We start from the raw sequence: 17,457 nt of genomic DNA, 5'->3' as shown, positions 1-17,457 counted from the left end.
GAAATTCAACATATCCTGGGCTGCATACAAAGAAGTGTGACCAGCAGCTCAAGGGACATGGTTCTGCCCCTCTACTCTGCTCTGGTGACACTCTACCTGGAGTACTGTGTTCAGCTCTGGAGTGGTGGTGAGCGTAGTGAGGCGCTGGCACAGGTTGCCTGGAGAAATTGTGGCTGCCGTAACCCTGGGAGTGTTCAGTGCTAAGTTGGGTGGGACTTTGAGCAACCTGGTCTAGTGGAAGGTGTCCCTGCCCATGGCAGGGAGGCTGGAACTAGATGATCTTTGAAGGTCCCTTCCAACCTAAACCATTCTGTGATTTTATAATTCTAAATATCCCTAATTTAAACTCCTTTGTTGTCCTTGATAACACAGAAATCTAATATTAGATCTGTTATTAGCTGTTCTACCTTACATAAGCATCCATACTACTAAAACATGTATTCCTGCAGTGGTCTCTGCTATCACGAGACTTAGGTGACAGTATCTGGGAACAGAAAAAGGACTTTTTACGAGTGTTGTTTTTATTTTCATCAAACGCCTTTTCATTTGATGACCTTTCATTTCATGACTTTTTCATTTATCGTTAGTATAGGTTTCTATCATTCTTCCACTGAACTTTATTTCCAAGCCTGCCATAATCTGGAGTTTGTGGCCTCTCCAACTTCATTCAAAGCTGCTTTCTTTCAGGAAATTTTGACAATACAGAACAACCTTATCTGCTCTATTGCTTTCCAAGTTCACAGGGCATTATTATGTATCCATGTGTGTAAGCTAGCCCCTTAGAAAACCCACACTCTCAGAGAAAGCCTGCACAAAACCAAAGGCAAATCTATATACACAGGAAGCCATCACAACCATTGGATCATATTTTTAGCAGCTACTTGACAGTTACTTAGGAAAATTCACAAAAAGTTAAAACATGAAACACTGAGTCTTATCCAAGTTCAATCCCTGAAATCCTTAGACCAAGGATTTCCTTAGCACAAGATAACCAAACTTGTCATTTGCAGAGTCTGTGAGAGGAAAACCTGAGACGAGTAACCTACAGCCTGTAATGCAGTGCCCAAGCAAGGAACAGGGCTTAGTTACCTTACCTGGGCAGAGAAGAGGCTCTGTCATGATGCTTTAAAATGAAGTACATTCACAAGTGTAAAACCAGTGCTGAACAGAAGTAGGATTTTTGGAAGATTTTTTTTTTTCTCTCTTTTCTTGTTCAGTGAGCACATTTTTATATGATTTTTTCTTCTGAATGTTTCAGTTTAAACAGTACTACTTTCTAAAAATTGGTGTAATAATATTCATCATTATTTTGCTTTTTCTGGTTGGAGAACATACACCAGACAAAAAGAATATGATGCATTTCACATTTTTTTATACTGAAACTTTAAATGTTGGACAAAAATGTGTGTTTTTATTTATCTTTTATAAATAGCTTTTATTTCCTGGCTATAAACATTACACAGAGTTACTGTTCCACTATTCATCCACCTTGAGTATCATGCTTAATATGGAAATAAATAATGCATGTGTTGGATTTCATATGCTGGAGCTTTCCGTTGCCTGAGGGCTGGATTTCCTGCTATTGTTTGCTAGAGGTAACTGTGTACGCTCAATGTCCAAGCTGAAGACCATCGTTGTCTGAGGTGGTTTTTGTCCCAGTACTTGCAGAGCCAGACTTCAGAAAATGCTCTTCTGTTTGGGTTAATAGTAGAAAAATGGAAAATACTCTTTTCTTTTATGGAAAATATTTTCTTCCTTCACTTTGAAGTCAATGACAACATTTTTTATGTGATTAAGAGCTAATTCCTTAAGTAAGTGTCTTGAGAGATATATTGTCATGCTGACTGAGGTGAAAAAGAAAAGCAGTGAGCTTTCTGTGTGTTCAAACTGCAAACAAGTCAGTGCAAAACACTCTGACCATGGGTTCTTCGAAAAGTGACAAATACAAAATTCTTTTCCCCTCTACATATTGATGCTGGCTCTTTTCACCTGTCTGACATAGCTACCATTCACTTGTGGTGACCAAACTGTCTTGTTCTAGTTTCCACCCATATGACTATACTAGACTGTCATTGGTGAGTCTTCAGTTGTGAAAATTACACAGTAAAAAGTAGTTTGGCGTGCTGTGGATGGACAAACTCAGATGAGATCTGCTCAAGAAGATGACAGAACAGCAAATGCTGTGCTGGGCGAGAGGACGTTGTCTTTTTAATCTAGTCTGCTTTTCTCAAAATAAGCATCACTGTAGTTTGGTAATGCCAGCCAGGGAGTGGGCACAAACCCCACTGAAATACACTATAATATGCATGGGATCCACTTTACAAAGAGGAGTGTGCAACCTGACCTTTGTGCAAGCATGTGTTTCTCCAGCCATGGAAATTGCTTGTATTTTCTTCAGAATCTCTCTCCGCTACAACCAGTGAATCCAAAGGGAGCAACTCAGCTTTACTTCTTTTTCTCCACTACTATTCAGCTGCATACAGCTGTAAATCTGCATTCTTAGAGATGTGTGATACTCCAGCTCCTTGTGTCTTGGAGCAGAAACTGTTCTATGTGTTAGCAGAGGCTTACACAAAGGGTGCTAGTCCTGGCTTCATTGTATTGTTGTAGTTAGGTTACAAATATCATTCACTTTCAGCCAGAAGATCTGATAACAAACAGTTCTGCTTTCATATTACTAGCAAACAATCCTCTCAGATAAAGCATTATTTTCAGGAATGATTTGTTAAATTATCATCTTGTATTTATTTTTCGTTAGTGGAGGTGCTACTCACATCCAGGAGAGCAAATATGAATATAGTCAGAGAAAAAAAATCACACGTTTTAATAGAGAAGAGCATCTTTCCTGTAGAATTTGTAGACAAAGTTTCAGAAGGGATGAATAGTCTTGCAGTCTATGGACTGATATCAAATAAATTGTAAAAAAAATTCCAAACAGGTTTGTTTCAATCAATGTTGTAGGTTATAACAACTAACAATAAATCCTGTTGAGTATTTTTACTTTCCCACATACTGTAGCTGACCTCACTTTTGTGAGGTGCTATAGGCTCTTTGTAAAACAGGAGTAGGAAGGTATCACACAGAAATATCAGAAGGAAAGGATAATGATGTGTGGTGATGCTGTACCTTCAGATTCACCTCTTCCCCATAAATCATTGCAGAGGAGTCAGTCACACTAATTACTGTATTTTAAGCTAATGGATTACTTGGGTTAACCAAGGAAAGCAAACTTATCCTCTCTTCCAACCTCACATTTAGATGCTAAAGTGGATACCTTAGTTTTTCTGTCTTTCAGCCATGTTCTCTCTTCACAGCTTGAGAGAATTCTCATAGATTTGCAAGATTAGACACAGTTACAGACTATGAATGGGTTTGTAAGCAGTATGTGTGCATCAGCTCTGTGTTATGTGTGTGTGTTATGAAAAGGATGTGTGTGGAAAGGCATTACAAATTGCAAAAGATAGTGTCATCGTTTAGAAGTTATTTCCTTTAATGAGAACTTCTATTCAAATCCAGATGGTGCTTGGAAGATTTTCTGCTACTGAAAAAAGAATTCCCTTCCTCTTGGCTCTGGTACCTCCTTGCACCACACCTGGGAGTGACTCTGGTCACATTCTCATTGTCAGGCTTCGGATCTGAATGTTCCACTGTTATCATAATGTGGATGCTAAGCTCAAGTCCCTGAGGTGATGTCCCCATTTTCTCTGGGACATAAGCAGCATGCTGTTGTTGAACTCTAACATCCTTTCTGTGTTTCCCCATCTGCTGAAAGTGCTTTCTGTAGACTTACCAAGAGAAGAGAAAGAAAAAGTGAAGACTGCTCACTAGAGTCCTGTAATTTCCTGGTTAATAAATAAAGCTTGAGAATCATATTGCTATTTTGTGTTATCATTTTGATAGTAGAAAAACTGCAGTATTTTTAGAAACAAATGAGAAGCAGAGATTCAGTTACTTTTGCTTCCAGCATTTTGAGTGTTTGTCAGATTCATGAGCATCTCCTGGGAGCCCAAACTAAGCTATTACAATACAACAGCATGTTGTTTCATTTAGTCAAGAAGGACCTTTTAGCCCCCCAGATTCCCACACGTTTTCCTAACACTACAAATGCAAACAAGATGAAGCTGCTTTGGGCTTAGTATAGGAAACCAACAGGAAGGCAGCCATCAGTACTACCCAGCTGCTTAGCCCAAGGAGTGGGGTAGGCTGTCAAATCCATAGGAAAAGCAGGAACCAAAGCAGCAGCATGCATGCAGGGGCAAATTAAACACCACCACACTTAACAACGTGTGCCTCTACGCGATGAGGACCATGCTTTCACATCCAAATGGGAGGAAGCAGTTCATCTTCTCTGCTCATCTCAGTAAATGGTCTCCAGTCATGTTAACAGAGTTAATCCTGCTTAAAGAATGTGGATTGAATTTTCCAGATGGGTATTGTGGTGTGCCACTGGCACAGAAATGCCAGAGAGTTTTCATTGCATCACCAGTACACCACCACTCTCCAGCTGGGTGCTCCTTGAAGTCCTGCTGCTAGAGAAAGCTCAGCCACAGACCTTTGAACTAGGACTGTGGTGAGAGCTACTAAACCTTCAGCTTGGTGAGCTGTTACATCAAGTATCAGACAATAACATGTATCCCTTAACAGTCAGCGAAAAAAAAGCAGATGCCTCTAAACTGTTATTCATCTTCTAAAGAAGACATTTAGGAGATGAATAACAGTTTAGGTCAGCTAAATTGTTTCCTAAAGGTGCTTATCATTCTCCAAGGACTATATAGGGAGGTATTTCAAATGGAGATACCTGTGTTGGGTGAGGTGGAGATGTCTACACTGTGCTGAGAAGAACAAAGGCTAGGATTCAAGAGGAAGTAGTACTAAATTCAACAATTCACTTAGGCAGACCTAGATTGAGTAATATACATGCTAAAAATCATGATTAAACCAGAGCCTGACCAAGGAATGGAAACCAAGGGAAAGCCATGACTGAGTCAGATAAGGCAGAGAAGGGATGTCTGTCTGGGGTTGCTGAATTCAGTAGTTCTGAAGAGGTGAGGCTGCCATAGCTCATGCCCCAGATGCAGTTATCAGTGAGGCTGTCTGTCTTCCCCAAAGCTTTGCACATGTGTCTGCATGCAAGCACACACATGCTATCCGTACACCTGTATGCATGGCCAGCCACGTAGACCAGCACAGACTGAAATGCTCAGCATTCATGCAAGCACAGCAGGTTCTGTTCTGCTTCCCTCCCTGCTGGTCAGGATGAAGGTGCATTAATGAGAAATTAAGTTCAAATAATCATTTAAATAGCTATGCAAAACGAGGAGGTAAGAAAAGAGGCAGAGAACAGCTAGTGTGGACTGTCTGTCTGGTAAAAACAGTGTGCTGTGAGCAGTGTGTTGCCAGGAGGAACCAGCTTGAGCTGTAGGTAGAAATAGGAGAAAAGAGGTGCTTTAATCCCCTTGTGCTTTAAGACCAGTCATCTAAATGTTGTATAGGGCTTTTTTTTGGGTGTGTGTTTTTTTGTTGTGTTTTCTTGTGTGTTTGGTTTTTGTGTGTGTGTTTTGTCTTCTTGTTTTTTGTTTGTTTTTTTTTCTCCAAAATATATTCAGATCTGGTGTTGCCACCAGAGCAGGATGCTGCAACCCACTGGAGAAGCCCTGTTGAATCCCTCCCTCCCCAGCCTCCTGAATAAGGCATGGGTGTAGTAAGGCTGCGCTTGCAGCCTGCGTGTGGGCACACCCCACGCCTCTCACCATAAGAGGCGAAGTACTGTGAGTGCACCATGTAGGGTCTCACACAGAGGAAGCAAGGGGGCTGTGACCACTACCTGGAGCAGTGCACAGTATGCTCACGGGGGGAACGAGCCTCTCAGCCCAGCTCAGGCACTGCAGGGTTTTTTTTGGAATGCCTTTTCTGACTGCGCTAATTGATTGCCATCTATCATTCTGGGTATCTTTCATGAACGATTTATACATCCAGTGCCTGGGGATAGTCCCCCATCAGTCTGTTTAGGTGAGCTCTGTCACCAGCCAGCATCCAGTAGTTACCCAGCAGTATTTGTAGATGCCCTGTGAGAGGATTTAGTGGTGGACTTGACAGTCCTGGGATAAAGGTTGAACTTGATGATCTTAACTGTCTTTTCAGCCTAGCTGATTCTACGATTCATTGTTTGACAGCACAGGTGACTATGAATTTGTCTGAGCAGTGAGAAATAATCATGGTTTCCTTATCACTTTTACTGTTAAGGTACTCATTCTGATAGCACAGCCTTACATCAAAATCATAAATCATATTGACACTGTTATGCTGACCACCAAGAGCTGTCGGGGGGGTTCCAAACTGTTCTTAGATGGAAGAGCTGCTGTTGATCCAGAGTTTGAGAAGATCTTTCATACAACACATGTTTTCAGCCTGTGACTGCCAGTCCTCAAAGGGCTCACAGGTGTCATATAGGCAATTCCACTTAAACTTGAGAAGAAACTTCTTCTCGGTGAGGGTGACGGAACACTGGAACAGGCTGCCCAGGGAGGTTGTGGAGTCTCCTTCCCTGGAGACATTCAAAACCCACCTGGACACATTCCTGTGCAACATTATCTAGGTGTTCCTACTCTGGCAGGACTAGATGATCTTTTGAGGTCCCTTCCAATCTCTAGCATACTGTGATACTGTGATACTGTGATTTCAGGGAAGAACTCAGGCTTAGGTACAGTTAAAATTTCATTAAAAAGCACATTCTTCAATTGGTGTTACAGGCATTGTGAATAATGTGAAATTCTTATCAAAGAATAATGCAGCATTTCTTTCCTGATCTTAGACCTTTGGGAAGATAACACTTACTCACCATGTGATCACTCCCTCCGTAACAGTTACAAGGTGACAAGCAGTTTTCTCAGGAGGGACAGTGCACAAAACGGTGACTCTCATAGCAGGTACTGAGGAGGTGAGGTTGGCCGCAGCTACACAGACTCCTGGACATATTCAGTAATGAAGAACAGGAGTCACAAGAGCTTTGCTCTGTGTCTCTAGCAGCGATTAAAACCATGTGTGTTGATGGATAATTCTCTGGGTGTGCATGCCCGTGTGTGTGCAGATCTACATATATTGCACATCTTGCCTATCCGAGGAATCTGGTGTGTCACCATAGCCTTCTGTGCCCTTGACTAGTCTCACTTCCCTCAATCCCTTCTCCCTGCTAATTTCATGCTTCCATTTAGAGCATGTTTTTTAAGCCTCATTGCTTTTCTCTGAACTCTCTCCACTGACCCATTAATTTTGCACTGCATTACTCAGAACTAGGCACGATAGCATGCACCCTGGAGGCTTTACTAGTGGCAAGCACCTCACTAGATGACCACAGCTCACTGGCAACCCTGACAGTGCACTGTGGTATGAAATTTGACTTTTTCTCAGTAATGCTACATTTGCCATTCATATTCAGTCTGTGATCCACTATGAACATCCTGTGTTTGCACTAGGTCTTCCTTGGTCTCCATATGGTGTTTGTGCTCCTGCTGATATTGCCTTCTGCATTTTTCCCTTCTAAATGTTCCCCTGTTTGTTTCAAACTATTTCCTGAGTTTGTTGAGATCATTTGAATTTGAACCCTGCCCTCCAATATGCTTGTATTTCCTCTCATCTCTGTGCAGTCTATAAGTAGCATCACGGTTATTACCAAGGAGGTTGAATAGGACTGGACTAGCACAAGTCCTCTTGATGCAACCTTTGACTTTCACAGTGAACCATTGACAGTCCAAGTGTGTTTTTTGCATCAGTTTGCACCCTTTCTCTGTAGCAGCAGCTTAATCTAGCCTAAATTTATAGCACATTTCTGAAGATGTCTTAGGACTTACCGTCAAAGCCCTACGGAAGTCAACAGAGGTGACTCTTACTGACCTTCCATCCACAAGACTTGTCAACCTGCATAGAATAAAAAGAGATTGGTTTGAAATTGCTTACTCAGATAGTACCCCAATCCTAAAAAAAAAAGAAAAAAAGAAAAAAAAAGGAAAAAAAGAAAAATCCAAACTGGGATAAATTTTTTTAATCTTAAAATTATTCCTCTTCCTTGACACAAGATTTCCAAGACTATAACGATTGCCTCTATTTCACAACATGCTCTCTGCCCAGCTGGAGACAGAGCCAGGATAAACTGTGATGATGCCTCTTGATTATACTAAAATCCCCAGAAAGAGGAAGCAACATGGGGAGCCTTAATGCTGCTCCTGTGCTCCTGGCCAGAAGGTTCAGATCCTATCTGGAAAGTACAAATGTTTATGCACCTAACCTTTCATAATCTGACTTTTCTATCTATCTCTTGTTAACTGAAACAAAAACGTTTGTTTTAACTGGGTAGTTAGGGGCTTTGACTTACAATGTCAAATTGCTTTGTAGTCTTATTTTTCTGCTGTTCATAAAGAAAGGAGATTTTTGAAGGAATTAAAATTCCTTTTCGATGAATTTGCCTATACAAATTTGTAAGAGTCAGTAGGCTACAAACCTCTGCGCACTATGTGGTACAAGGTACAAGGAAGTGGCACAATGCAGTACAAAGCTGTGACTCTCTGCTAGGAGATTCTCTATATAAGAGGACTGGGTGCTCCACCTTCACTGTATCATGGATTTTTTCATGACAAATGTGCAGGGCTTCCACGTAAAACATGCATATGTGTTTTAGATTCCAGCTCTGGAAATTTAAGTTAGGATAGGAGAGATAAAGGAGATTATTGTTGGCATGTATAAGTATTGTACGGTAGCTAGATACATTAAATGCCTCTTCTTTCTGGTAATTATATCTGCAGATTTCCCAGAAAAAACGCAAACTCTGTAAAACTTGATAAAGACTGTGCTTTACCTGGCATGGCCCACAGCTCCACAATAGATGTCTCCTCCCATAGCTTTAACTGTGACACTATGCTTATAAGCTTGAAGATCAATTATCACAGTGGTTTTGACCCCATTGCTGACAGAGATGCCTCTTCTAAGGAAGTCTCATCCAAATCAATTGTGTCAGGGAGTGTGTTCACTTGGAAGTAAATAGAAAACCAGTTTTTCTCTCCCTTATACTTCTCACAAGTAGTGTGATGAGTACTGGTGATCACATTATAGCAAAAAATATGAAAAATACTTTAAATACTTTCAATCAGCACTCCACAGAGCACCTGAAAATAGATCCTGCTGTAATCCATTTACCCCGACCTTCCTAATCCCACAATCATTGATTACCTCCTGATTTGAGTTTTAAAAATTTTCATGACATTTGAGGAAAGTATATTTAAAGACTGATGTGCTACTTGAAATGTAAAAAGAGCAGAGTCTCCTTTGAAAATACTGTGTGAATGGTATCCAACCCAGCTTTCTCTCTCTCTAGTGTCTCAGTGACTGCATTATTCCCAATGTTGTTGTGCCCTTTAGCCCAAATAACATCATTTTCTTGTGTTTCCCGTCTGCAGCATGATGGCCAATAGCCAATCACAACGTTTTGCACTGAAATGGCAAGGATATGCTCTAATTGCCTCCCTAACAAAGACGTTGATTACATCTAAATTCCAGGATTTCTGAAAGCAATTTTTTCATGGCATCAGCCTATTTGTTTCTAGCTGATTACGCCTTTAGTGCTAACCTTTCACTCCTTTGCATCCCAGACAGCAACTGGACATCTTTAATCCAAAATGAAGATTAGGGAAGGTAACAACATCTTAAAAGGCACAGTTGAGCAATTTCTATACAACACAGAGTTTATCAGCATAATGAGTTTCTCTGAAAATACGTGTTAAGTTACGAGGACTTTTCATGAAGTGTAATTGCTTTAACAGCACAGCCTAATGCCCCTCACCAGGGGGGCACAGCCTAATGCCCCTCTCATTTCGAGAACTGCTTAGCCGTTCTAGTGAAACCGTCCCAACAGATGACCAGGTTTCTGTGTGAAACAGCAGCAAAGGCCACGTGCTAGGCCCCTGAGGGCTGTGAACTCACTTTGCAGGAATATGGTTGCCCCCCAAAATGAACTTACCTAAAACAGCCAAGGGAAGTTCAAAGATACTATGTAAGATATCAGCAGGGACAAAGATTCCCTTGCAGGAAAGTCAGTGACTTCACCTCTCTTCTCTGTTCCACTCCACTTTTCCATGTGGAATAAAGACCAGGGTGCAGGGTACAGGATTACAGGTTGATCTATAAATCAGCATTTCTAGCACAGATTGCCAAATTCTGCCCAGTCCAAGGCAACAGCTATGGGAGTTGGAGTCCAGATACACTTTTAATTTGATTTCAGTGCTCTCACAGGGAGCACTGGGCTGAGACAGGCTCTCGTCCTGGCAGCTTGCTTCTCCTGCCTCAGAAGACATCAGGCAGGGCAGAGGCAGGCACTGCTGGCAGGTCTGTAGCAGCCAGAGGATTAATACCTCATGCAGGCGTTTCCCACAGCCTCAGGAGATGCGGGTGAACAGAGTGTGACGGAGCCCTATAGCACTCACAGAAAGAGTGACCAACAGGCGAAGAGTCTCAGTGTGGTCCTCTAAAACCAGCTGGGTTTCCATTACCAGCCGTGGGCAGTAGATTAAGCTGATTGCTTTAAGTAATGCTGTTCTAGATAATGGCAGCATCAGGCTACTGTAATTTCTAGATTAAATGCATACACAACCCAGGGAGATGACACAGTTCAAGACACGGGCATTGTACCTCAGTCTAGGTGTTTGTTCCGTAAGTATCTGGGCCATGTAAAAAGTTTAAGAAAGAGGAAAAACTAATTTGCAGTAAGACATAAAAAAGACATTGACAGTACACAATTCAGATTCCCCCTAGATTCACCTGGAGACCCCAAGGATTGCATTGCAGATAGCAGCATCCCAAAACACGCAATTTCTGTGCTGATTTGTACCACCTGCTTACTGTTTTTGCTTTCAACACTATCAGTTCTGTCACACTTTTCCTGTTTTGGAATGTCTCCAGCTCTCATGACATTTTTAAGTGACCTTTGTATGGAATGGAAGAGCCAAATACTTGGGTTCTAAATAGCATATCTGCATTTAGTTAAGAGCTTAAAAACACAAAGCTACATTGTTTTAATCCCAAATGTCTGGAAAAAAATGATTCTAATTAAAGTTTCATAACGAGAAGAAGAGAGAGATGAGTTATGTCACAGGTAAGAGGAAGACAGTAAATAAACAGATGAGGACTAGGTGAGCAGTCCTTTGTTTTTTCTTTTGTTACTGTTTCCAGATCTTTAAAAACCACAATTTGTACCAAAGTGAATGTTTGTTTCCTTGTCTCAAGGAAATAAAATGCTGGAAACTGATATTTTGTTAGAGAGGAAATTTTTCCATTGAACCTTAGAGAAGTATTTGCAGGTTGCAGCAGGAAAAGCTAAGGAAATACAGAGCTTGTTTGCAGCAGTAATGACTCCTTTGCTGGCAGCTGAGGGATAGGAGATGAGTTCTGCTTGAAAGGCTCCAGACAGGGTCTACCTTCCCGGAGCCATGATGGGGACAGGCAGCTCCAGCAGCCTTGTTGGGACCATGTTGCACTGAAAGAGGAGGGAATGAAAAAGACACAGAGCAAAAACTGGCCTAATAAACTGGGTTTCAGGCCATGGCTAATTCTGAGCTGTAAGAAATGTGTTTTCGGGTTTCTGTTGAGAGTCTAGTAGAATAAACCATAAGGTCACGTAGAACAGCAGTTCACACATGGTGGCTGATCTTTACTTAAAATATGGGATAACAATCTGTTTGTAAAGGATGATACAAAGAGTATCATGGTGCCTCCATTCCTTGTTACAGTCACTGAGGACTTGGAGTTACAGAAACTCTGACAATCACAGAGTTGAGTTTTAATTGTAAGGCTAAAGATAGGGTGTTTGTCTCTTCATCTAGGTTACATAGCAGGATAAACTTTTCCTTAACACTGCTGTCCATAAATCTTGCAGCTTTCTCTCACAGCTCATATTTTCTAGGATTCATTCCATATGCGTTCTGGCACCTGCCTACAGCTAGTCTGTGTATTTGAAGCTGGAACCAGTCCCTAGATTTTCCAGTGAGGGGTAGAGAAGAAAGGTGACCTTTACATTTTGCATTCAATTGCTATATTAGTTTCTTAACTATCTCCATGGCCACAACAATTTAGATTCTGATGTTCAGAATCTCTCTTAACCTTGAAAATCTGTGATGTGAGAATTTGTGAAACCAGTAAGCAAAGGTTCACATCAGCGCTGCGACTCCCAACAAGCCAAAATAAACACACACGCCTCTCACAGTTGTTTTAACCCCACAGAGAAGGCAGGGAGAACCCTGTGTAATGGCACAGAGGCAGTGAATCAAAAGGAATGAAACGCTCCATGTGTAGTGCTACAGAACACTAGCTAATGGAGACAAAAATTAATAAGCTGCTATAGTGCTTTTTGATTAAACAGATTTACAGTAGTCTAGGTTTATCTGTTTTTTCCTTAGTTAAAAGTAGAGTAAGTGCAATGAGAGGAATGAACAGCTCAGCTACTTGGCTAGGCTTGGTAGCAAACTTTACCCAACAAAATCTCCTTTGTATGCTTAACATTAAGCACATGCTTAAATACTGTACTAGAAGTAGGCTGGATTGCGGAGTACTTTCCAGAATGAAGCCCTCTACCCTGAATATTTCTAGAATTCACACCTGCTTCACACTTTGTTTCATAGGTCAAGAGATCTTCTGGCAGAGAAATATGTATATATTCCAATGTATTTTTCCTCCAGTAGCTGTTCTCTTCCAAATAAATAACAGGATATAAAAAGTAGTACTGAAAGCAGTATAAACATTTTGGGAAGAGCATGATTTGATGATGTGCTAAAACCGTAAGGCTGAAACAGTGAATCATACTGAAACTAAAGAATTCTGGCAGTCAAGATAATTTTCCCTATAGGAATTATTCATCAGTAAAATCTTTTATAGGAAAGGAATTGCGAATCCATGAAATGATAATTTTTCACGTATCAGGGAACAGGTGCCTCTCTCAGAGGCAGACCAGTTGGGTTTCACCATTTTACTTAGAAATAGCCTAGCCACTTATACAGACAAGAACAACAGAGAAGATGGTGCCATCCAAGAAAGAAGACTTTAATCATTCATGTGGAGACAAACATTGTATTTTATATGTTGAGAAGCTTTTTATTGGATCACCACAATACTTTGGATTAGTTACACTATGGCTCTGAAATATCAAATTATATTGTAGTCATTTTTCCTACATATAAATATGTAAATAAATGAAAATAAGAAAATAAAGAAGCATAGTACATGAGGCTTTGGTCACTGAACTAAGTCGAGTTTTAAGAGCCAGTCCCAATCCGGTGTGGAGAGGGAATTTCTTCACAGTCTTTCATAGACTCTAGTGCAGACAACTCCTCTCATGGCACATTCCTAAGACACAAAGGAAAAGATTAATATAAACCCTTTGCTGACAGCAGGTGTGTCTGCTGCAGTAACCTCGAAAGCCAGTGAAAATCTAGTTGTCACATTTTACATCTTTACACAACTTTTGTAGCAAACACAAAGGTATTTTTATATATCAAATGGAGTGATTTCTATTCTAACATCTTTGGACTTGAGTGGCATATAACGACAAGTAGATTGCGAAATCAGGCTTAGCTTCAGAAACAAGTTTACCATCCTTGGTATTATGTGACTTGACAGAAATATCAGCCCCACCTATTTTATTATATCATGGCCCATGAACACTTCCAGTTCTACAAAGGTCTTTTTGTGGGAGCAGAAGTAGCCTGGGTAGCTCAGAAGTCAGGTTTCTGGCCTAAAAAACTTTATACCTATGAGTCACAAAATATTTCTCCTGACCCTCTTGCCCCAGTGGCCTTCAGTGGCTCCTGGTGATTCACAGCCACAGGATGCATGCAACAGAGGTGATGGGATATTAAGAAGACCTCATTGGTTTGAGAAGAAGCTTCTTCACAAACCTGTTTGAGGCAAGGGGCAGAGAGCAGGGCACCAATGGAAGAGGGAGGGACCCTTCCTCTCTTTTTGAAGATAATTTAATAATTAGAAAAAAATTACACAGAAATGCAGCCATGAGGAGGTGTGAAAGCAAATAACTCTTCCAAATGCATGACAGCTTAAAACAAAACACCATCAGAACAAGCTAGCATTTACAGTCATAATGATTTCAAAAAAGTCACCAAAATTGGCTCTGCTCTTAAAAAATTTTAATGAACAAAGAAATTTCTTTTGTTCAAAAGTGAAATCTTAATTTTAGTGGTGACCCTAATCCTAAATCCCTTAAAATGTGTATCACCCTGGCTTGGCCATCCCATGGTTTTCACATGGCTGCTAGAGAAAGGCAGATTGAATGGGGAGTGAGGGAAGCCCATGTTCCCTTGCCTCAAGCAAAGACACGGTTCTCTTACTGCAGTAGGTGTTTCGGAGGAGCTGTCAGGACCTGCCAGTCCCTGCTGCAGGTCACCACGCAGGCAGGCATGGGCACAGAGGTGCTGTCTTTCACAATAACCCGTGAGCACTTGCTTAGTGTGCTCAGCATGCTCACGTGGAAAAAGAAAGCAAAAGTGTGTGAATTGATGGGCTTTAATGGAAATACCTGAGTGGAAATGTGTAAGATTTCTAAGGCAGGAAAAAGGAAGGAGCCATTCCAGGGACAGCAGTACCCAACCTGCAAACCGTTATTTCCATTTCACAGGTTTCTGCCACTTGAAAACCTCTTTATTTTTTTATTTATTTTTTTTTTAAGAATAGTAACCTTTAGAACAGCAAGTATGCTGTCAATTTATGGCAGCTTTGCCAATATAGTCACTGGAAAGACAATTTGCTGTATGGAACAATATTTCTTTCCTTTCACCTTGTTTCCTAAGTTTGGTTCCCTTTTTATCCTTCTTAATTTACCTCATAAGCCAAAGAGAAAGACAAAATTGACAGTCCATTTAGACAGAACCAAACTGAATGCTGCATTCTTCTGACCTATATCAGTGTACAAGGAATGTGAACTCACCACCACCATTTTGCCATCAACCAGTCTTCTCTTTATTGTGGTGTCTTTGCCATTCCACTTCTGTACTTGCACCAATGCCCCTTTCTCCAAGGTTACGACACTCTGCAAAGGCCAACAGTTTCAAACTGCAGTCTGAGCTATGCAGATTAGAGCAGCAATTCACTTTACATTCAGTGAGATCTGAGTTCTTGGCTAATGACATTCTTAGTAATACTAGTTTCAGCACCATACTATTTCTTCCTACAGTGATTTCTTTGAATAATTTGGAAAACATACTGCACTAAGGGGGTAGGAAAAACTACTCCTGGTGTTCTTCCTGGCGATGTCCATACCACCCAGAGAATATCAGCACCCTTACCTTGACTTTCCGGTCATCTGCTGTTGTTTCATCGAACTGCTGGCCCAGTTTGAAAGAGATCATTGTATTTTTGAAGGTGCTTTCAGTTCTGATGGTTACTATGTCCCCCTTCATACTGATGATCACATTAGGCTTTGCCAGGCCACCTAACTTCCGGGTAGCTAAGCCAACTCCTAGAAATCAGAAACAAAACTACCATTACATTATAGCAAGCAAGAAACTCAGTATCCTTTCATAAATGTTCAGTGGAAGAATAAGGAACAGCATCTTCTAGAATGCTCTAATGCCTGAATGAGATGAGGCTCTAATTCTTTGAATGTGGAAGTACTTTGTTTAGAGCCCGAGGAAGCCCCAGTTGATAGAGTGCACCCTCAGCAAGAAATAAAGATATAAATGAGCATACACTTGTATACATTTAGAGGAGAAGAAACAAAGATGGTTACAAACCTGGGTGAACTTGTATGGAGACAGAATGCGTAGCAAATTTCACAGGAAAAGTCTATTCCTCATAAAAGCTCACAAAAATCCTTTAAAAAAAAAAAGTCTTGACACATCTGAGAATCTGTATTTTTGTTAACTAGCTGCATGGGAGAAGCTGGATACTGAACCATCAATATACTGGTGTTTTTTCATTAAACATACTGGAGATTGGGCAATTCTTAGGTTGCTACTAATATCCCCTAAGGATCCTTACATGTAAAACTCAGTGAAAAGTACAAGTATGAAATAACAAAAAGAAGTATAAGAGCAAAGAGCTGCAGAGAGCTTTAGGGTAAATCCCATCTCAAAGCCTTTTATATTGCCTAGTGCTTTTCAGTCCAGTTCATTGTCTATGAGTTGTGAGGTCTGGGGCAAGTTAGAATGAATGCCACTGACAATATATCGCTGTTTTATAAAAGCGGAAAGCATAGCCTTTGTTAATGCTATGCTCTGCTCAGATGAAATGGTACATATAAAAGGGTATAAAGCTATCTGTAGATTATAACAATATTTATGGTAATTATTCTATACTAAACAATTCTGTTCAGGTCTTCAGAAAAATAGCTGTGGCTGGACATTTACTCTGGCTAATTAACTTACTGCAATTTTTTTGTTATTCAGTTTAACATTTCAAAGAAAGGGAATCAGTGTTTCAGTGAATCATTTATATAGCAAAAGCAATGCTGTAGCTGACTATCTGTACACTTGTTGTATAGGAATGAAGCCAGCATTAAAATGAAAAACAATGCCTAATTTATTGCATTCCTGGCATTCTTCAGTAACAGATAGATCCTTTCATAGGATTTAGACCTCTGAAACCAAAGTGTCATGAGACATCAGCTCCATTATATATTGTAAATTATCACAAGTCACGAGTCTAATGGTGCAACTGAGAGAAACACAAAAAAAATCTGCATTGCTATAGATTCTTCTTATTACAGAAAAGCAAGTTAGATCAGGTCAGTTGAGTCAGACAGAAATAAATTTGTTATAGGAATTCAGAACCTACCTTTTTGTTTCTCCATTTTCTGTGCTAAAGGAAAGAAATTAAATTATGCTAGAGAGGTACATTAAGTGCTTTTGAGGCCAGGTAGAAGACACAGTGCATGAGCAAACCATAAGATGAAGAAGAGACATTCTCAAAGAAAACTCATTTAAAAAAAAAAAAAGAATATTTCTCACCCAGTTCTTTCATATAGTCATCAAAATTTTCACTGGAGATGAGTTTCCAGGTGCCCACAAATCGGTTACACATTGTATAGTCTTTGCAAGGCAGTGGTCCTGCAGAGAGAGGTAGTGGCCACAGCAGCTCTTGGTAGGAGTCAGAGAGATTGTGTGCCCAATTCAAACCTTGCTGGCTTCCTTTTAAAGATGCCCAGGCCCTGTAGCACTCAGAACTGGGCCAATAAGCAAGGCTGTGCCAGAGCAAGACAATGTGCACCTTGTCCGAGGCAGCTGTGTCAGTACCAAGGCTCTGGGTGACGCCTGCCTTGGCTTTCTCCACTGAATAGATCAGGACACTGAGGGGTGCATGGGGATGAGAATATGAGGTTACCACTGCATCTGCAGAGCAGTCAGGGGACACAGCAGTGGGGTCTTAGCAATATCAGCCACCAAGCACAAGAGCACTGTAAACATCTGAAAC

At 40.7% G+C, this 17,457-nt stretch overlaps 1 protein-coding gene across 1 annotated transcript; it reads right to left on the bottom strand.

Moving 5' to 3' along the window:
- Positions 1 to 13,226: 13,226 nt before the first annotated feature.
- LOC133266714 (myelin P2 protein) lies at positions 13,227 to 17,159 on the bottom strand. Its single transcript, XM_061448211.1, has 4 exons — positions 16,995 to 17,159; positions 15,333 to 15,505; positions 14,975 to 15,076; positions 13,227 to 13,380 (listed from the first exon to the last, which is right to left on the bottom strand). Exons 1-4 carry the CDS (start codon positions 17,065 to 17,067, stop codon positions 13,330 to 13,332), a joined length of 399 nt encoding a protein of 132 aa, XP_061304195.1. The 5' UTR covers positions 17,068 to 17,159; the 3' UTR covers positions 13,227 to 13,329.
- Between the last annotated feature and the right edge of the window lie 298 nt (positions 17,160 to 17,457).

Source organism: Pezoporus flaviventris, unplaced genomic scaffold, assembly GCF_033815535.1.
Source record: "Pezoporus flaviventris isolate CSIRO_AGI_PZ_B2104156 unplaced genomic scaffold, CSIRO_AGI_Pfla_v1 ptg000007l, whole genome shotgun sequence".
In the NCBI taxonomy this organism is placed as follows: domain Eukaryota; kingdom Metazoa; phylum Chordata; class Aves; order Psittaciformes; family Psittacidae; genus Pezoporus; species Pezoporus flaviventris.
This window is presented reverse-complemented; position numbering and strand designations above follow the sequence as displayed.

Excerpts from the sequence above, each read along its gene's own strand:
- LOC133266714 (XM_061448211.1), bottom strand. The coding sequence starts at position 17,067 with ATGTGTAACCGATTTGTGGGCACCTGGAAACTCATCTCCAGTGAAAAT. Across the intron at positions 15,506-16,994 it reads TGACTATATGAAAGAACTGG|GAGTTGGCTTAGCTACCCGG; the intron begins GTGAGAAATATT and ends TCTGATTTCTAG. Across the intron at positions 15,077-15,332 it reads CAGATGACCGGAAAGTCAAG|AGTGTCGTAACCTTGGAGAA; the intron begins GTAAGGGTGCTG and ends TGGCCTTTGCAG.